The sequence below is a fragment of the Panicum virgatum genome, chromosome 4N, assembly GCF_016808335.1.
Source record: "Panicum virgatum strain AP13 chromosome 4N, P.virgatum_v5, whole genome shotgun sequence".
Lineage (NCBI taxonomy): Eukaryota > Viridiplantae > Streptophyta > Magnoliopsida > Poales > Poaceae > Panicum > Panicum virgatum.
In genome coordinates, this window is record NC_053148.1 from 14,864,775 (window position 1) to 14,885,617 (window position 20,843).

General features: G+C 42.5%; 2 protein-coding genes and 1 long non-coding RNA gene across 5 annotated transcripts; 2 read left to right on the plus strand and 1 right to left on the minus strand.

Annotated features, from left to right (window-relative positions):
- The first annotated feature begins 653 nt into the window (after nt 1-653).
- On the plus strand, nt 654-7,561 carry LOC120670583 (tRNA(adenine(34)) deaminase, chloroplastic-like). Of its 2 annotated transcripts, none has more exons than XM_039950719.1 (4): nt 654-5,130; nt 5,226-5,313; nt 5,775-5,902; nt 6,991-7,561. In XM_039950719.1, exons 1-4 carry the CDS (start codon nt 821-823, stop codon nt 7,262-7,264), a joined length of 4,800 nt encoding a protein of 1,599 aa, XP_039806653.1. In that variant the 5' UTR covers nt 654-820; the 3' UTR covers nt 7,265-7,561. The 2 variants fall into 2 exon arrangements, 1 of the variants encoding a protein (XP_039806653.1); XR_005673256.1 differs by having other exon boundaries at nt 700-5,130; nt 5,775-6,429; nt 6,991-7,492.
- Nucleotides 7,562-12,577: 5,016 nt separating this feature from the next.
- Nucleotides 12,578-16,266, plus strand: LOC120670079. Its single transcript, XM_039950067.1, has 8 exons — nt 12,578-12,832; nt 12,989-13,065; nt 13,581-13,684; nt 13,805-14,068; nt 14,978-15,148; nt 15,236-15,342; nt 15,483-15,732; nt 15,819-16,266. Exons 3-7 carry the CDS (start codon nt 13,631-13,633, stop codon nt 15,730-15,732), a joined length of 846 nt encoding a protein of 281 aa, XP_039806001.1. The 5' UTR covers nt 12,578-12,832; nt 12,989-13,065; nt 13,581-13,630; the 3' UTR covers nt 15,819-16,266.
- Nucleotides 16,267-16,712: 446 nt separating this feature from the next.
- LOC120670081 lies at nt 16,713-20,785 on the minus strand. Of its 2 annotated transcripts, XR_005673044.1 has the most exons (3): nt 20,168-20,769; nt 18,545-18,664; nt 16,713-18,444 (listed from the first exon to the last, which is right to left on the minus strand). It is a non-coding gene; the product is annotated as an uncharacterized LOC120670081 (long non-coding RNA). The 2 variants fall into 2 exon arrangements; XR_005673043.1 differs by having other exon boundaries at nt 18,545-20,785.
- Nucleotides 20,786-20,843: the final 58 nt, after the last annotated feature.

Sequence of the window (20,843 nt, forward strand, 5' to 3'; positions counted from 1 at the left end):
TTCAATCTTCTGCTTTAAGGCCATCTTGCTTTCGGCCCATAAATTAATCCTGTTAATTTATGACGATAACAGTAAATCTCGTGACGAATCTAATGAGGCCTTTGATCGCGTGATTAGATGATGGTTACTGTAGCATCACTGTAGCAAATAATCAATTAATTACCGTCATTAGATTTGTCTCGAAAAATTACACCCATCTCTGAAAAGATTTTGCAAATAGATTTCATTTAGTACTCCATACATACGAGATTCTCTTCTCGAAAAACGTACGCGAAAAATTCACTGTAGAAACCAAACAACGCCTATGTCTTTCAGATCTGATGATAGGGAGTTTGCAGCGTGCTAGTGAATAGTGACAGTTTAACCGCTAATTATGGTGTCAAATAAAGACAGTTTACAAAACCAACTTCAGAACCCCGCGCTAGTGACCCTGAAGAATCTAATGAGGCCTTTGACCGCGCGATTAGAGAATAGTTACTATAGCATAACTATAGCAAATCAGCAATTAATTAATGTCATTAGATTCGTCACGAAAAGTTACACTCATTTCTAAAAATTTTTTACAAATAGACTTCATTTAGTCTTTCATGCGAAAAAAATTCTCTTCTAGCGTTAGGATTGTAGCGCCAAACCAAACAAGGCGATGCTACTGCAGTGGGCACGCCACCACAGGGCCCCACGGCGCCACGTCACAGAGAATCCCGCGCACGGCACACACCGCCAGCTGCATCCCACCCAAACCCCCTCCGATACTCCGGCGGTTGCCGGAAGCACCAGGCCGCCGCCGGCGGGGGCTGCCGCGAATCCCTTTCCAGCCGCCATGTACAGCTCCTACTCCGCCGCCGCTTTCGCGCTCAGGGCAGCTAAGCCGTCCTTGCACGCCCATTCCTCCTACTCCTACTCCTACCTCCCCTCCCACCACTGCCACCGCGACGACGCCGACGAGCACCGCCGCCGCCGCCACCACCACCACGAGCTCCTCCAGCAGAGCCCGTACCTCGCCCCACGCTTCCTGCTCGACGGCTGCCTGCTCCGCCATTCGGCCCACCTCCTGCTGCTCTCCGCGGGGCTCCGTCCCGCGCCGCCGACGCACCCGCATCCGCCCCGATGCTGCCGCCGGCGAGCGTCTGCGAGCTGCTGCTGCGTCGGCGGCAGCGTGAGGCCGGTGGCTGGACAGGTTTCGTGGCAGGTGGAGGCGCGCGGGTGCCGGTGCTGCGGCCACGGCGCTGAGAGGCCGGATCTTCCGGCGGTTTGCCGGCGATTGGAGGCGGGCAGGTGCCGTCGCGGTGGCTCCGGAGGTGGGAGGTTGCTTGGAGCTGGTTTTGGACGGCGGGATGCACCGAGGTTGGTAGGGAGGGCAGTACGGCAGGAGGTGTGGGAGTACGAGGGGGGCGAGTGGCCGCGCAGGAGGTATTTGACGGAATGCCATGATGATTGGGAGGACGAAGAGGACTGTGATCGTGGTCAGTTGGAGGTTGTGCGTTTAGTTAGGAGGAGAAGGGAAGATGATGATGATGACGATGACGATGTCTGTCGATGTAGGGATTGTGTTTGGAGAAAGGGCCTGGGAAGCTATTACAGTGGTGAGGATGCGTACAATGGCCGGCGGAGGGAGAGAAGAGATGTGGATGAGGACCGGCGCAGTTTCAGGGATTCTGACCGGAGGCGGCGGCAGCAGAGGGGGTACCATGACGACGAGGATGATCTTGACTTGAGGCGGCAGAGGCAGAGATGGGAAGGGAGAGATAAGAGGGATTTTGACTTCGATGATGCAGTAGACACGAGGAGTAGAAGGTACCGTGGTGATGGAAGGGAATATGACCGGAGAAGAGAAAGGAGAGACTTTGACTCCGATGATACGATTGATATCAGGAGGGCTAGTCAGCATGCTGAGGATGTACGGAAATCTGATCGGAGAAAAGGGAGTAGGATTGAGATTGATGATAAGGTTGATGACAGGAGAGAAGGGAGGCGCTTTAGCAATGATGATTACAGATATGTTTTGAGACACGAGAGAAGTGAAGATGCTGATGGAGAGGATGTTTCACTCTTGAGATCACATCATCGGAATAACGAAGAGATTGATTATGATGAGCAAGACCTTGCTGAGCGCAGGTACTACTCTGGAGGGAGGTCTCAGAAGTCTGCCAGAGCAACTTCATTCCATGAGGATGATTCAAAGAGGGCTTCAAGTTCGAGAAGCACAGTTGAGGCAAGACGTGCAAGGCAGGAGGAGAATTCATCCTCAAGGGTGAGGTTGCATGACAATGTAGACCGACGAACTGAGCAGACATATGAAGAGAGAAACCAACGGCATTCGGTCGGTCGGTCAAAAGATGAGAGAGATACATATGATTATGATGATGCACGGTTTGTCAGAGTAACGGATGCTAGGACAAATACGCAAGATGTCAAGGTTATAACTGAGGATGATTCTAAATTGACATCCAGTTCAAAGAACACGTCCATTTTGAAGCACAGCAGCAATGTAGATCAGCAAGCTACAGTACATAAGGATGAATCAAGGAAGAGCTCGCAGAAGATAATGGAGATATCAGAAGTCCAAGATTATCGCACTGAACATGGTTCTAGCTCACAGAATTATCATCAGGAAGATAGAGGAAACTATATTGAGAATAGATCTTCTGTTCAAAATTCTGCGAAGATGGCTAGCGACTGTAGAAGACAAGTTGATCAGGAGAGCCTCATAAATGTAACAACTGATAGCAGTCACAATGTCAGCAGTGCCTCTCACTCACAGAGAAATTATGATGAAGTAAACCAGACGGATATTGATGGCAGATCTACTTCCTTACAGAATATAATTCACGTTACAAGAGATAAGAAGAGGATTGTGAACCAGCAAGTAATACATGAAACAGATATAGACGTACAGAATATTACACATGTTGATGTTTCGAAGATTCGTGCTAGTGATACTTCCACGTCTAGAAGTTCACAAAGTCACTCAGAAACTAAATCAGATGTGAACCCAACTTCCAACATGAGTTTCATTAATAGCACAAGGAGCCAGGAAAAGGAAGTGTACCAAAATAAGATCTTTGCTAGTAATAGTGCCATGGTTAGGGGTTCACAAAGTCATCTCGGTTCTGGACTTTATGATCAGTTTCACTCAACGTCATCTACTAATATTGCTGACAACAGAAAGGAAAGTCAAGAACAAGTTGAACTTAATATTGCCAATGCTAGTAATGCTGTTGTAGCCAGCACTTCGGGCAGTCATCTCCAAACCAGAGTTGATGATCAGTTTCAGTCGACTTCAGATGTAAATACAATTGGCAGTAGGAAAGAACAAATTGATCCTGCTAAGATCCATGCTAGTGATGCTGCAGTTGTTAGCAGCTCACAAGGTCTTGTGACTAGAAATGGCAATCAAGTTCATACGGCATCAGCTGTACATTGGCCAAGGGAGAAACAAGTAAACAATGATAAGCAAATTACACAAGTTTCTAGTACAGAACGAAATGATGAACTAGGAAGAAAATTTTCTGAAACCTCTCATGATTCAAGAGATAGGATGGTAAGATCAGAAGATACACATGATAACATGGATTTGATCTGGCTACAGGCAGACACCAGCGGGATCTCTGATGACAAAGGCATCACTGGTCTACTGTTAGAGAGCACTGGACAGGGATCATCTATGGTTACTGCAGATATGGCACAAGGAGCAGAAGTAATGGGAAGAAATGGACAAGAAGTAAGAACTGAAACTACTGCAGGAATTATCATGCCAAGTGGTTCAAGTTCCGGGCAGTCTGTCAAGGAAAGCATGCTAGAGTCAGCTGCTCGATTAGAGAAATCTTCTACCTTTCATGTTGGAAGGTTTGTTGATGAGCTTCAAAAGGGAGTCTCAGATGCAGACAATACAACAAAGAATCATGAGAAATCCATAGTGGAAGGTACAACACGCTCTTCATCAAGGTCTAGAATGAAGGGACCAGCTGATGAGATGTGGGATGTCCATAGTACTACTTCTCAAGAGACCTTCAAGACAGCCGACAAGGAGGAAGGTTCATCAGCTGATGGAGCTACTAATTCGGCCTCCCAGACACCCAAAAATGAATCTGCTCTTGCTAGAAAAGTTCACAGGTCACTCTGGGCTTATGTTGCTGACATAATCCGTCTTGGATGGATTCAACGTGGCGACTCTCATGATTCTAGTGACAAATCAGTTAAAAAAAGTTCATCCAGTAATTCTCAGAGTACAGAGGGTTGGCTTTCTAGTCAGGAACGTGATACTGAAAGCACAAGGAAGAAAAATAAAGCAAAAGATCAGCAGTTGATAATGTCACACAGCGGAGAATCAGAACCTGGAGTGGCTTCAATGTCAAAGGAGGAATATTTTCACTCTGGTACACAGGAACTGCGAATATCAGAAACTGTTATTGAACCTAAAGTACGTAGATCTGAGGGAGACTTGTTGGCTGGAAGTTCTAAGGATGATCTACATGTATCAGAGGAGAGAATAAAACAATCTGATGTAGGTGAATCACCCGAAGGAAATATCATAGATGATAGCACACCGACTTTGATAGATGTCACAATAGGACATTTACCAGAACATAAAACTGCTACTTCATCCAGGATCACAACAAAGGGTTCAGGTGAGTTTAATACTGGTAAAGGAATGTTGGCTGGCAGCTCTTCTGTGACCATAGGTGCAACGGAAGCTGGTCGCAGTGGTGATGGAGCTGATTGGATATATAATCCTTCAGGTGTTATAACTCCTTATCGTCACCCTCAAACACAAGCAGTAGTGCCACACGAAAGTACCTCAACTAGCATCCATGAACCACCAGCATTACCTGTGGGAGGTATAAGGTTTGAAGAGAAGAATGTTGTGCAAGAGGCTCCGGAAATTATTAAAACAGGGGGGAAAGATGCGGAATTGAAGAGGAGGAATTTTCAAAGAAATAAACAGGTATTGAAGGAAACATTTGATGAATGGGAGGAAGCATACCAGCGTGATGCTGAGCAGAGGAAGGCTGATGAGTTATTCATGAGGGAAGCTTTACTTGAAGCCCAGAGAGCTGCAGATATTTGGGAGGTACCTGTTGGAGCAGTGCTAGTACAAAACGGCGAAATTATTGCTCGTGGCTGTAATTTGTAAGTTGTAGTAGTATCATATTATATAGCTAAGCATAGGCTAAAAAATTGAAATATTCACTTTGCTAACTATTCTGTGCCCTCCTTGTCTTCAGAGTTGAAGATCTCAGGGATTCAACTGCACATGCTGAAATTGTTTGTATAAGAGAAGCTTCTAACAAACTCAAGACATGGCGCTTGGCGGTAATATTTCACATCCATATTTTTCTGTTTTCTGACCGAGAAGCATAAAAAAATCCCCCCATATCGAATCATTTCTTTTTTATATATATCTTGATTTGTCCTGGGAGATATCATCTCCAACTGGTTATGACACTTAGATGGATAGCCATCTATGACAATACATAAATGCTTACATGCTATAGTTATTAGTTCATAGATTCGGGCTTCTCATATCCCTAGGCTATGCTTAATGTGTGTTGCAGTTCTCATTATATTAAAATTTTGAATCAGAAGGATCATTGCTTTTCAGCTTTCACAAGGACATCACAAAATATATTTTTTTGTGACATTTTTTGAAATGAAGATCCATTTTTAAATGCAGAACTTTGTGACCGCGAATGCACAGAAAATATATGAATCCTTTTATGCATTTATGTGTGTATAAAATTTCTATTTTAGAAATCTAATAAAAAATATTGCAGGAGACAACGCTTTACGTGACACTGGAACCTTGTGCCATGTGCGCTGGAGCAATTCTTCAAGCTAGAATCGACACTGTAGTATGGGGTGCCCCAAACAAGCTTCTTGGAGCCGATGGCAGCTGGGTTAGGTATGTTATACCAGCATGAAATTTTATACCAATCCACTTTTGTAGTTTAGGATCTTTAATCTTTGAAGCGCGACTGCAGATATTTGGGAGATAATATGGTTGAAGCAATGCAGAATGCACCAGTGACATATGGCTATATGTATGGAACAGATAAACTATCGAAATATTATTTTATTATAGAAAACAATAAAAATACTGTCATAGGATAAGAACACTAATAGGGTTCTAACCTGCAAATAATGGCAGAGTTACACATAAGACCTTGCAAATCTCGGGTGGGACCTAGGTAAATCCAACCAACCATACACTAATGTCAAGCAACAACAGAATGGTGGATGTCATGGGGAAAACTAGTTAGATCACGGCAGAAATTAGATATAGGGCCTGGTCATGGGCGTGGCTGCTATTGCATGCTGTATATGCTGACTGCAACCAAGAGGCCTGGCCAATAACAGAATAGTGTCCTAGTTGAAAGGAGATGGAGTTGCCTCTTCCTTCTTCAACAACAATTAGCATCTGCAGCAAAGGTTAGCTTTTGTTCACTTAAATCTCTGTAAAAGACTGATAAATTTTTTGTTAGGTAGCATATATGGAAGTCAGTTAAAAATGGTGCAGCAGAGCTTCCCTGATGCTGTTTGGTTTCATCTGTTTGGCCAACCTTTGGTAACCTCATGTAGTGTCAATAGGAACTGGGAGTTAAATTGTTTTTTTCTTACTTCCATTAGCAATTTAGTACCAATTGTATACATTAGTAAAACAAAAGCTCTGGAAAGGTACATTAAACAGTGTTTATGAACAGTTGCAGGTTTGTCAATGATACTGCCACGCACTAGCTTAGCTGTTCATTAGTATTATATGCCCAATGTCCAGACCAAATTTGTTGATATTGTGTTTCTCACATTTGGATGAGTCATGACTCATGAGACCTGTAGCTTTACACTCTAGTAGGGAAACAAGGTTATTCCCAATTAAAATGTAGAGTTCTTTTCATATTTCATTTTATTTTGTTGAACATAAATTTCCATTATTAAGGTGAGGATGGAAAACTCAAAAACCAAAAAAGAACTGTTCTGACACTTGTCTTTCAGGCTGTTCCCTGGGGATGGACAAACAAGCACTCTGGACTCAGCAAACCAGAGTCAGTCCGCGGGGCCTATCCATCCTTTCCATCCGAAGATAACCATCAGACGTGGTGTGTTGTCGGCAGAGTGCTCGGAGATAATGCAACAGTTCTTCCAGCTGAGGCGGCGGAAGAAGCAGAAGGCGCAGTCGCCACCGCGCGCCCACCACCAGGGGCACCACCATCCTGTCAAGTTCTTCAGTAAGATGCACCACATGTTTGGCACCATCTTCTGTCTGTAGTAGCTTTGCCTCTCTTTTTTCAGTTTTCCAATTTTCCGTATTACAAAAGTCTAGGGTTAATGTATTTCGTTCTGTGCGGTAAGTGGTTTCCACTGAGAGCTTGTAGGTATCAGTTAGTATTGTGAGATGAGGGAACCATCGTCAGCAGTTGTATTTCCTTGTGCTAATAAGGGCTGGAGCTGGTATTCCAATGTGCAGACGCCAGGTGCGCTGTATGCGCTTGTTGCATTTTTTTTGTGGCATTTTCTTGCTCACGACTGGAGGAGAAGAAATGGTGTGCGCGGTACATTTTCAGTATGGTCGTTTGCCCTTTATTTTTTTTCTCGAACACGCAGGAGAGCTACGTATCATTGTATTGATAGAAGAAGAAAAAGGAGTCATACATAGACCCAAACACACCCAACACACCCCCTTAGCCCTTCGCTACTAATCACCTGCTAAAGAAAGACACTATGACCGACCCAAACATCTAGACCTCACCCTGGATATCAAGCAAGGTAAGGCCCCTAGCTCCTGCCAAGCTCCACAAGTGCGCTTCCTCAGATGCCAAAGTAATGGCAGCGGCAACACTTGGGCTGGACCCATTAAAAACACAATTGTTTCGGTGTCTCCAAAGGCACCAGGCACCAAGGATGACTAGAGAGTTCAGACCCTTCCTTAGATCCCCCACAACTGAAGCTTCCGCCTTTTCCCACCAATCATCAAAGTTAATGTCCTGGGGCTGAGGGGCAAGCAAGATGAGGCCAAACCGCTGAAAGAGGGAGAACCAGAATTGTCTCGAGAACACACACCCGACAAGCAAATGTTGGATATTTTCTTCCTCTTGATCGCAGAGCAAACATCTGGCTGGATGAGGGAGGTCTCGTCGAGCTAGTCTGTCGGCTGTCCAACAGCGATTATGAGCAACCAGCCACATGAAAAACCGACATTTAGGAGGAGCATGAGACTTCCAGATTCTCTCTGCAGGTTTGAAGTAAACAGCACCCTGAAATAGGACCTCATATGCTGATTTTGCAGAATATTCTCCTGAGTTGGATAACCTCCAAATGTGTTTATCAGGAGTCCCAACTTGCAGTTCAACCATACTGATTGTTTGCCCTATATGCCTGATGGCTGCCGTATTATTGAATAACTGAATCATGTTCAGTACAAGAGGCAGTAATAGCACGCAATAGTTATTACTACTGAAATTTTTTCTTCACTAATTAGTTGGATGTAGCTATACCCTATCTAGAATTACACACTGTTGTTTAGATATTATTAACATGTTTAAATTATCATATATATATATATTAGTATAGTGCCAGTGCGTTGCTACATGTAATATAAATTTTCCTAAACACCTACTTGAAATCACTAATTTTTGCTTTTTCACTTCGTGTACAAGCTTGTGACAGTGCGAGGTATTGACTGTTGGGGTTAAAAAAATCCCATCACCGGTCCCGTGTGCCAAAGCACTAGTAAAGAAACGGCCCAGGTCGGCCTGAGGACCGTGTATGGCCCAGGTAGGTAGTCTTACGGGTAACGCCTCCCAGTGTCAGGACGGGACCGGGGTTCGGGGGTTTTCTCGGCATGTGTGAAAATGTCTTCTTTTAAATGTAATGCCGCGGGGGCAGCTTGCCCCCCGCAGGATCGAGTTTTTTGTGACAGTGTGAGGTATTGACTGTTTGGTTCTGATTATGATTCCGAAAATTTTGTTCGGATTTCAATTATAATTCCGATTGATTTGTCCGAGTTCCAATTAGGATCCCAATTGACCAATCAAGGAATTATTGGTTGCTTTAGAAACAGTATAGATTGGTTAGCATCATCTTTATTTTTTACATTAATGTAAAATAATGCTCGCTTGTGAGCATCTTTGGAACGAATCGAGTCAAAATTAACTTTTTTAGCTCGTTAATCTTAACTTGCCGAGCTGACTTGTCAGCCATACCTAGTAGTTTAATTTTATGGCATGAAATTCAAGAGCTAGGCAGGTCTTTTGTTAATTTCGAAATCTCACATGTAAGGCGAGAGGCAAACGCAGCAGCTCCTTCATTGCACGCCGGACTGGCTATTGGAGGTGTCGTCCGAGGATTGTAATCCTGCCTGCAATAAAGCTCTTGATGTTGCCCTAAAGAAATGGCCTTTTTGTTGCAATCTGGAATTTCCATGGTAAACCAGTGGTAATACGCCATCATATCTTTTTTTGTGAGGAATAATATCTTTTAGGAAATACCTCCCTCCTAATTATATTAATCAAAATGAGAGGACTGATTCCTTAGTACACTGTTGACAGGATATAATAGATGGGCTGTCGTCATCCCAACTATGGGACTGTTTCCACGGGTAGCACCGTTTTAAAGAGAAGAGAGATTATGTGTATGAAAAAATGATAAGTATTAAACTGAGCATCCAAATTAAATTCATATTGCACCATTATCTTTCTTATAATAAGATCTTCAAAATAGGACTACACTTGCCTATGTGTTGCACGATTTTTTTAAAAAGTATTTTTAATATTAATTAATTAATTTCGGCAGTTGGAAATAAATAGTTTAACAACATGAACAACTAATTATTTTCTACGAACAAAAAAATAAACATCACGAACATTCGATTGTATGTGATACTGATGAAAAATGAATATCGCGAACAAATGATTCCATATCACCGAACAATTTTGCCTATAAAAGCGAACAAATAATGTAGAATTATAAACAAATTAGTTACGCGCAGATAAATAATTTTACATGAATAGAAAACCCATAGCAAAAAAATATTTTTTATAAGTATATATACACGTGCTAAACAATTTAGCATAAAAAATAAATCATTTCAAACACAAACTTATGAGTCTATAATACACATAAATTAGTAACATTGAGCATAACTCGCGCATATATATATATATATATATATATATATATATACATATATATATATACATATATATATATATAAACCAACTATAGTAACATATAACCGTAGGTATGTGAACATTTGATTATATAACAGACAAAAACATAGTTGATATAAATTTTGTAAATACTAAATTATAATATGAAATAAAGATTATGTACAATGGTTATATATTCAGAAAAAATAAAGAGAGAAACCAAATAAATAGATATAAAGGATTAGAAAAAAGAAAGAAAATTAAAAAAAGAGGAGGAAATAGGAAAGAGAGATAAACATAAGAAGAAAATAAATAGAAAATAGAAAACATAAAACATAAAAAATAAAGATAATAAATGAATAAATAGATACAATGGATTAGTAAGAAAATGATTAAAGGAAAATAGAAATTCAAAGCAAAGGAATATGAAAGAGAAGAAAAGAACATGAGAACTAAAGAGAAATAGAAAATAGCTAGAAAAAATAAAGCATAAAAAAGAAAAAAGGAACATCTATAGTAGAACTGAAAAAAAGAAGAATGATTAGCACATAGTGAAAAAAGAATACATTTTAAGAAGAGAAAGAACATATATAGTCGAACCCACAAAAAATATGAAGGGAAATAAAAAGCAGAAGAAAAGATAGAAAGGGGAAAAAATACAGACATGGTTGCATACTGCTGGCTTTGCAGTGCAATTGCTGCTGCATGCATGATAGTGGACTTTCGACGTGTCAGAACAATAAAATCAAGTGAAGTACTTAAAAGTTATTTGGGCCAATTAGCTTCTGGGGCCTGCTCGTGCATCCTTCGGGTGATGGAATTATGATTTAGAGCACGCGTGATACATAGCCACGCATCACGATGAGCACTTTGCAGATGAGAACTTGTACATGGAAATGCAAGTGATGAAAAGAACTCAAATAAAAAGAAGTTTTCTAGGAGGAACATTTGTTTTTGAAGTTAGCAAGTTTATTGTGAAGTTAGAATAATGTTCTGTCTTCATAATAAATTTATTCCGTCTCTAAAAAAAATGAAAAGTCCATCTAAACATGGTCAAGTGAGGTTTTATTTTGAAGATCTAGTTGTTAGAAATACAATAATGTATGAGAATTTAATTTAACCATTTGGTCTCAAAATTATAGATTTTTCTGCTTCTAAGGTCAGTCTCAATACGCAGTTTCATGGTACAGTTATCTAAACTAGAAACTATGTAACTGTGTCAGATGAATTTCATGGTGATGAAACTCTTCTAATATCCCATGAAACTCCACACTTATCTCTTTTTGCTATGGTTGCAAAATTTATGATATTTAATGGGAACATATCTGGTGAAAACCACAATTTTCATGAAAACCCGTGCAAACCACGGCAAACAAATTTGTCTAAATTCACCAAAAAAATCACACATGTAGATGATATGATAAATCACAACCTTGTAACATATCTTGTCCAAACTCGACCTCCTTTGTGAGATATGAAAATAACAATTTTCAAGTCAGAAAAACTGTCCAAATAATTTGTTAGAAATCTATTATTTTTATATCTCACAAACGAAGTCGAGTTTGAACAAAATATTTTACAAGATTGTGTATCATCATTCATCTACATGTGTGATTTTTTTTGGTGAATTTAGATGATTTTTTTACCATGATTTGCACGGATTTTTACGAAGATTATGGTTTTCACTATATATGTTCTCATATTTAATACCATGAAACTTTCATTAAAACTGACTTAATCTTCCTTTGCACTGAACCCGATGCTTGTGTCTGCATGCTGCCTTCCCATTTCTCTGCGGTGACCGATGCATTGTTTCAAATGTATGGGCCGCTAGTCCATCACGATGAGCTGCAAAACTGGAAGATGGGACATGTAAGCTGGCATTTGCGAGTAACTGCTGGGAGTGGCGCGCGGGGGCTTCGAAGATTAGAGCATTTTCACCAGTCTCTTTTTCCCTAATAAATTATTAATATTTGAAAGAAATATGCTTCAACAGTTTTCTCAATACCGCTTCTTTTCCCCCAATATTTATTGGGTTGTTCCAATATCTCATCTCAACTCCCCTCAAATAAAAGGAGAACTTTGACTCTCCCAATATGTTGTTGTATTGGGTCGAGGTTATTGGAGAACTACAAAAGCATGTCTCCCAATAGCCTATGAAAATTGTATTGAGACATTCCAATAATATATTATTGAGAGATGTTTGTTGGGAGACCGCTGGAGATGCTCTCCACCTTAGGGCCACGGTGGCGGGCTCAAAGATAGTCCAGGTAGACTCAAAGCTATTATAAAATTTGGCCCAAATAATTTTAGTACTTCAAATTTGTAGCCCAAATCGAAAAATGGCCCAATAAGCGAATCCTAAGCCCAGTTCCGTCTCCTACGCGGTCACGCCTGACCTTCCCGTACGGCCCGCGACCGACCCTGCCCGCCTCTCCCCGACGGCCGCACTACTCCGCTTCCGCCCGCCGCCCACCCTCCCCTCCCCGGCTCACCCCAGCCGGCCACCGCCCCGCCGCCCCCTCGCGCAGCGCGCCTGCCCTTTGCGCGGCCGGCGCCTCCACCCGCCGCCCTGCGCGCCGCGCGTCTGCGGCCTGCGTCTGGTTGCTCGGTCCAGCCTGCGCCTTGCTGTGGCCGCCCGTCACCTTCCGCCGCCGTCGCCCACTGCGGCCCTCTGCCCGTCGCCACTGGTTCGTACAATCGTGCTGCTGCCCTTTCCCTTCGCTCCAATTGCAATCAGCAGTAGTGATTGATTGGTGTGTTGTGTGTTACCAGAAAGTTTAGCTACGAAGAACGGAAACATTGCTCTAAAATTTTTGGCTAGTGATTTAGAATTGTTTTGCTAGGCCTACTCTACTTTCAATTCCTGGGTTTGCCACTGCTCGCCGCCATTGCTTCGTCGGGCGCTTCGCTGGCCGACAAGGTACGTCCGCCCTTCCCCTTCCCTTCCTTTACTGCTTTGCGAAATCCAACACCCAAACCCCCTAACTTGTGCTACTGGATCTACCATGGATTTTACTTACCTACGAACTTCAACTTTTTTTTAGCAAAAGTTATTATGTACACCCATGTCCTACACTGGGTCCGCCCCTGGCTGGTGTGGATGGATATTCGTATTCCCATCCTTGCTGTCCCGTGGGAGGGTTTCTTATAGGTTATAGCACTTCGTTTCCAGTTCCAATTCAATTCATGCACGCCCCCTGCCCCATGATTTTTGCAAAATTTGGAGGAACATAACCATGCGCGCAGACCAAAATATTGCAAGGGTTGTGGTGGAAAATCGAACACGCCACATGACGTTACATGTTAATGGAGTGCGATGGTTTGGCCAAGGATCATAATTGTCTGTGCAGGGAATTACGAGCCCATGCTCTGTAGACTGTAGTGTGTACAACTTATTGCAGTTTTACATATGCTTACCGTCCTTGTTTGTTTCAGAGACACCTGACTTGAGAAGCTTCGGATTCTGGCATTCTGCTAGTCTCGCAATGAGAATCTCTGAGCAGCTGGGTAGCAGCGCCGTTGACATGCAAGTATATCAGGTTCTCTTCCCTCATGCCTTCCTCAAATTTGGTTGTGACTGTTCCAGTTTCCTTTTCTTGAACGGATTTGTGGGACTAGTGTGGTTTCTTCTCTTCCAGAATCATAACTTGCGTATACAGGGAGAGGTAGATGAAGATGGCACACTTGATAAGACAGATGAGCAGCCGACTCAATGTCTGAAGCTCGAAATAAGCGACTCCTTTCTGACATCCATTGCGCTCATGCTGGCTTGGGACAGGAGTGCTTTTCTTCAAAGCAAATATAATGATAGGATCAAATATGAGGAGCTCACAACTGCACAGAACCAGCATACGAGTGCCAAGAATTACAAAAGAGTTTCGACTGAGCTGCCTCTTCTATCACTTACCATCGGCAACAAGAAGGTATGTATGTTCAGAATATATTTCCTGTTTTGGCCTTTTTTTTTGGGTTTTTTGGATCCATACCATTACAATTATCGCACTTCGGAGATATACCATTACTATTCACGATATTGAAAAGATACTATTACCATTTCACTGTTGTTGGAGAAATGCCATTACATACCTCTTCAATGTGTTTACAAAAATTTTTGGACCAAAATACCCTCATCTTCAACCTCTGGTCTCTATCTCATTTGCCCCATCCTCTCTCCAAGCCAAAAGCTACATCACGTCGCCATGTCCGCTGCCCGTCCGTGCGTGCGTGCGCTCGCGCACGGGATGCTGGCTGGTCGCCCGTGCGTGCGTGCGCTCGCACCATGGCCGCATGTGTGGGCTCGATCCATGGACCTGGACGCAGCAGCGGCAAGGTGTCCATGAATCCATCCGTGGAACATGGCCCCCGTGGCTTGTGCTCCTCTACTCCGCCATCCTGCTTTGCTGCCGCTAGGTGAGCTTCTCCGCCGTGGAGCGGTGGAGGCAGGCACGAACAGAGCAGGGGGAGTAAAAAACACGGACGGTGGCGTCCCTCTGGCCCAGCCCCGCCCGTCAGGGGAGTGGAGGGAGAGGATGGTACTGGAGAGGAAAGCAGCGAGCGGAGGCAGCGAGCATAGCAGAGCAGGAGCTGGACACCATGGAAAAGAGGGGAGGGAGGATGATAGGAAGAAGAAGATGGGGTATTTTGGTCCATGAATTTTAAGAAACAGATCAAAGGGGTAAGTAGTAGTGTATCTTTAGGAACTGTGAAATTGTAATGGCATCTTTTCAATATCGCGAATAGTAATGGTATATCTCCAAAGTACGATAATTGTAATGGTATTTTTCAAGATCAGTGTAATAATATGTTTTTTGATGTCTCTAACCTATATGTAGTTCATTCGTACTGGTGACTGCAACATACTCGCTTCTTTCTGCTACGTAACACAGCTAGTCGTGTGCAAGTTCTATGAAAAGCTGACTAGAAGGGTTGATATCCCCTTCTCGAACATCACATCTCTTATTGTCTGTTTTGACAATGGAGGATTTGATACCTTGAGAATAAAGGTGTGGACTTTTCTACCTGGAGAAAATTAATATTGATCCTCTTTCATTGTGTCAGTACATGAAGATCTTGATGAGTCAATCATGCAGGCGAGATCTTCACTCGAATATTTCTATGCTGATAAGCCACTTCCTGGAAAGTTTACTAGCTGGAAAGTGGACGACTCCAAACAAGATAACTGTTTTCCTGAGTCAAAGTAACCGCTCAACTTTTATTTTCCCTATATTGACTCATTTTCCATTTTAACAAGCATTGAATATGGAGTCATGGTACAGTAGTTGTTACAGATCCACTTCTCTTTTATGATTCTATTGTTTCGTCTGAATCATATTTCAGATTTGTCTTCCTTGAGATAGAGAAGGGGAAGCTTGAAAAGGGTCTTGCAAAACTATTGTATATTGATCCAAGATTACAGCGTACAGTGGAATTTGCAAGGGCTACTGGTGACCAACACATGTACCAAGGCCAAGTCCAAGCTCACACACAGCAAACCAACATGTCTGCTCCTCAGCCGTTCCTATCTGTCAATGTGCTCCCTACATTGGAGGGAGATTATAGTATGTTCTTATCAACTCTTCATTCATAGGTAAGGTAGCCATCTCACTAACTATAAGCATCGTTTTTTTTTCTTTCCAACACCAGTTAACTCTTGATTTCACGCATAATTTGTAGGATCAGACCAGCTTGGGTGTATGATTCAGTTAAGATATCCTTGAGTGTGAATGATAATGCTTCTGAGCACGTAGATAAGATGATGAAACTTTGGAAATGCAATATATACTTTTTGGTAGACTAGGAAATTTCAGTTTTGCATCAACTGTATAGTGTATTGGATTCCATTATAGATGAACCAATGAATAATGCCAAGGAGACAAGAAACTTATTAGTAAATATGTCTTTGTATACTTCAGCAGTCTTGTCAGCAAGATGCAACACCTTAAATCTTCATCCGGGTTGTCAGCCATACTTGTTCACAAAAATATTTACATCCTTGTATGAGATTGTATGGAATGTCATATCATGTATGCCAGTGGAGCCATTTCATTGTGTTTGAGCTAATTTGCTGCTGTAGTATACTGGAAGGGAACTATGTATTGTGATCCACTGGACATTTTCTGTTTCTTACAGGAGCATATCAGCATAAACTGTCTGTTACCCATATGGTTTGCATGTCAGCTAATAAAATCATTTTTTATGGTTGGCGGTCGCTGTTGTTATGCAAAGTCTGCATGCACTGTTTACGGAATGCACACTCCTGGTTTGTAGAGTGCATGACTTCAGTTTGTGGCGCAATCTGGTCGGTCCCGTGTTTTCTGTGTGAGAGCACTAATGTCAAATGATTTTCCAGAACATAGGTCCCTCAGATAATGGTTTTTTCTGCTACCTCTACCAGCTGCGCACACGGGCATGATTATGGTTTCCTCTCATTTGGGGTACCCTCAGTATTTGGGTATCTGGACAGGAAGGAACAAATCTCTTTTCCGCTCAGCTGCTTCCTCTGCTCTGTATATCTGATGAAAAGTGGGGTTACCAGATAGCAAAACAGAAAGGCCACACATTACACGGTGTTGCAAATACTGACATGCATGTTGGTCGGAAAGGAAATCATAAACTGCAGCAAGAAGAGCGGCAAATCGAAGGTTTCATCATTATACTAGTAAACGTGAACTTTTTCCCTTGTGCATGAGCTCTTGCCATACTCCACTTGTACTTGTGCATGTAATCAAAAGGGTAGCAGATGATCAAACCGGATCCCACTCTAGTACATGTGAGAAATCTTCTTTCTCATATGTGCAGCATAACCAAACTTGTAGTAGAACGAAAGAGATTTGTAAATCTTGCATATTTGAAAAAAAAAAGAAGAACCAGAACAGAATGTTATGCTGCATTGCTACTCCTTTTCTCGTCTGCGGCTTCAGCAGCGTCCTCCGTGAACCAGCGCTGCCTGAGCGCCTCCGCCGGGGTGAGCCTCTGGTCATAGCTCAGGCAGCAAACCACACAGGACCTTGGGCCGACAGCGGTTCCAGCAGGCTCTTGAACACCTCCGGGTCGGCATAGTAGACGATCTCGTCCCGCACCGAGATGAGGACGCTGCGGAGGCTGCTGGGGCCGACGAACTCCATGACGAGGAAGAGCCTCTCCTGCTCTCTTTTTTTTGTTGTTGCTGCTTTATTTTTGTCTCTCTCCTTATCAATTTTGTTTCTGACCTACCTCATTTCCTCGTATATTAAACAAAATGTCCAGTTCAGAAGTCAAGGATGCGCACCCAAAGATCCAGTGTTGTCTTAGTGACTTGGCTGCCATGAACCATGAAATCGACCTGTCAGTCACGTTATCTGGATGCAGTCATATAATTTGGAATTTTGGATCAGACCATCGCTGCTGATCGGTGATCTCCTCCCTAAAAGAGAACTAATTCTAGATCTTGGCCTTATGCTGAATTCATTTTGCATTACATCTGTTGCCTCTCATGCATGCATTTTTAAGGTCCACTCAAGTCTACAAATTTTGTCCAAGGTTCACCCGAGATGGAAATGTGAAACAGCATGCCTTATTGTCCGGAAGTATATTTGTGAGATTCTCTCAAATACACAGGACTAAACAGGACTGAAAAAAGTAGTAATAACTGGCACCCCAAATTGTTGCCCATTATTGCAGAATATCTTATCACTTCGATAATTCTCGAATCAGGAATTACTTGTCATGCCTGCCTGCTTGTATGTTTCCTTCCACTTTCGTGGCACGCCCATAATTTCCGGTATTTCTTATCACTGCAGAACTAAATAGATACTCGATGTTATCAAGAATAGAATAAATATAGTTTATTCTTCAGTATATTACTGTCAAAATATGCTGAAAACATGATATATTATTGTAAAAGACAAAAGTTGCTGGCAAAAGAAGAACCAAGTTGGTTCATTGCATCACATGGAGCATAGACACTGGCGAGCAAGTGACGGCCAAAGCCCAAAGGTATGGTTAGAATTTAGCTTCACTTGTTGGCTGGCACACATGGCTTTCTGCAAGTATGCTTCAGATTTATCTAGACCAACTATATGAAGGTTAAAATACTGAGGAATGTGAATTGTGTAGAACCAAGTTACCAGGCGCCCGGGTTTATTCAGATTTATATCTGTTAGTTTAGCTCGATCAGAATTAGAATCTTCATTGATAAGGTGGCAGACCATAACTTGTGAACAGATTCTGCAGCTGTGGATATCCATATTCTTATCAACTCTTCCAGTACCACAATATTTAGCACATGTTCGATCCGCACCGATGGAAATGGCTTAAGAACCTACGCACAGTATAAAACAAGAAATCTCCACAATTATTCATTTGATGTTCACTACAAATTTGGCATTATTCTCGGCATATTACCTTGCCCTTGCACTTACAGTATTGTAGTCTGCTCAGGATTTGAAAAGTGTATCTCCTTTATGGCGAGTGGTTGGGAACAAATCATCTTATCCTTCATAGGTTCATGTTGAATATCTCTTCCCCAAATATATTTATTTCTGAAAAAAATAGAAAAGTAGGACTTTTTTTTGTCGGCATTCAGCAGTCAAACTGCACAAAGGAAATATGGTTTATTCTTTGGCATATTAAGGTCAATACTGTATTCAAATTGTCATGTCGATAGAACAGATGATTTATCTGATGAGCTGATAAGAGTTCAAATTGACTATGCCATTCTGATATGTACACACACACGCGCGCGCGCACACACACACACGCTTCTGATAAATGTGTTCTATGTTAGATGGAAGGGGAAAGGAGGAAGATGGCTGAATGAAGATATATATTCAACATCCCCAAATGGGGTATATATAGTACATGAGAGCCTAAACCCTATACTAGAGTACAATGACAATAATACCCTTAACACCCCCTCAAATGCAAAGCATATACAATTGCATTTCATTTGGAAGAGAGAGAACACTAAACACTAGACTTAGACACATTACAACACTAAGATAATTGAAAACATCCAAATCCAAGTCTCCAATATGTTGCAATGGCATGCGAGTCTTGAAACCTTGCCAAGAAGAGAAGCACAAAGGTAGAGAGTCGTGACGATGAACGTGCCTTAGTCAAAGAGTCGCGAACTCACGGAGGAGGTGATAAAGAGCAGCAAGGTGCAAACGGATGAGCCATCGCCGCATAGATCCAGACGGGGTCAGAGCCACACATCTGGACAAGTCTAGGCCACATAAATCCATGACAACCAAAACTACAGTAGCAGTCTTAGGCTACAGGACCGAAAGGGAGAGTCGTATTGACAACGACTAGAAAGTGATTGTCCAAAAGAGGTGGACGACCATAGAGGAAAAGATACTGTTTGGCAAAGGTTTTGTGGACTCGAATGGCAAAGACGAGTTGAAGGAGCAAGATTAGTGGATCCAGATGGACAGCACAAGGAATTAAAGACGAGATACTGTTGGGTATTTTAGCATCACGAATAAATCCGCAAGCGCACGGATACTGTTGTAGTTTTCACCTCAGAGTATTCCAAGAGTTATCGAATCCACTGTGAACGTGTGTGCACTAACTTCTATTCTATTCGATCCAATGACACACCAAGATAGGTAGAAGGGTAGAGAGGATTCCTAAGATAGCACTATAGCTGAGTTAAAGGTCGATCTCTCGGGCACAATACTTGCTTCGGGTATCAGCTTACACTTGGTCTGCCAGGCAACTACGGCCAACAGCTCTACTCTATATCCGAACGTGGAGGATTACAAAGAACCAATAAGATTGTCACAACATATGGCCTATCTCTAAAAAGTTGTAGAATATAAGGCAAACGAAGGATAACCCTTAGCCTAGACACCATGTCTACGTTATTGATTACTACTGTAATCTAACAACGTATGTCGACCCGTACCAAACTACAGCACTCCATATAAATACGAAGCGACGAACCCGTGAGTAAGAGAACTGATCTCACTCAACTTCAAGTACTACTTGCATCTACTATACCAAGTAAAATACTAGAGATAGGAACCACGAATGCTTACTGAGCACTGAAGAATGTAGCAACATCCATAGAGGTACAAACTCAGAGAAGAATGCCCGCCCCAACACTTCTCACGAACTACTCCCTCACTCTCATAGAGGTACAAATTGGAGAAGAGCGCCGAAGTCCGACGCCCCTCCTGAGTACCTCTACCCTCTCCCTATTCCAGATCACTAACTAAGCAAGGCTCTAAGCCTCTCTTGAGGGGGTTGATCACTTGATGGATGTGTCTCATTTGGAGTCCCTCCCCTCATATTTATAGAGGGGGTACATGGTACTTTCGGCTCGGGAATGTGGTGGAGTCACCTAAAATAGACATTGTGAGCAAATGAGGAGCTGTCACGTCGAAGACTGAAGGTTGGTTGTGCCACCCACTGGTCAGCCGACCGAGGTGGTCGGCCGACTAGGTTCTGACACCGAACCGGCCCAATTTTTTCTAGGAAGTTGCTTGGTAGGTTTAGGTCAGTTATGCATGCCTCCACGCTGTACTAAGTCGGTTGCATGTGTTTTTGGGCCCTGCAATCCGTGTGCCTGCGCCTGATTGGTCGACATCTTTTGTCTTGGATTGAGAAATGTGTTTTCTTGCTCTTGAGGTGTGTTTTTTTCTATTATTACACTTGCATACAAATATTTATCAGCACTTGTGGAAATGGTTAGTAATAAACTCCTACCACTAT

Excerpts from the sequence above, each read along its gene's own strand:
- LOC120670079 (XM_039950067.1), top strand. The coding sequence starts at position 13,631 with ATGAGAATCTCTGAGCAGCTGGGTAGCAGCGCCGTTGACATGCAAGTA. Across the intron at positions 13,685-13,804 it reads TTGACATGCAAGTATATCAG|GGAGAGGTAGATGAAGATGG; the intron begins GTTCTCTTCCCT and ends TTGCGTATACAG. Across the intron at positions 14,069-14,977 it reads TTACCATCGGCAACAAGAAG|TTCATTCGTACTGGTGACTG; the intron begins GTATGTATGTTC and ends ACCTATATGTAG.
- LOC120670583 (XM_039950719.1), top strand. The coding sequence starts at position 821 with ATGTACAGCTCCTACTCCGCCGCCGCTTTCGCGCTCAGGGCAGCTAAG. Across the intron at positions 5,131-5,225 it reads ATTGCTCGTGGCTGTAATTT|AGTTGAAGATCTCAGGGATT; the intron begins GTAAGTTGTAGT and ends CCTTGTCTTCAG. Across the intron at positions 5,903-6,990 it reads GCCGATGGCAGCTGGGTTAG|GCTGTTCCCTGGGGATGGAC; the intron begins GTATGTTATACC and ends CTTGTCTTTCAG.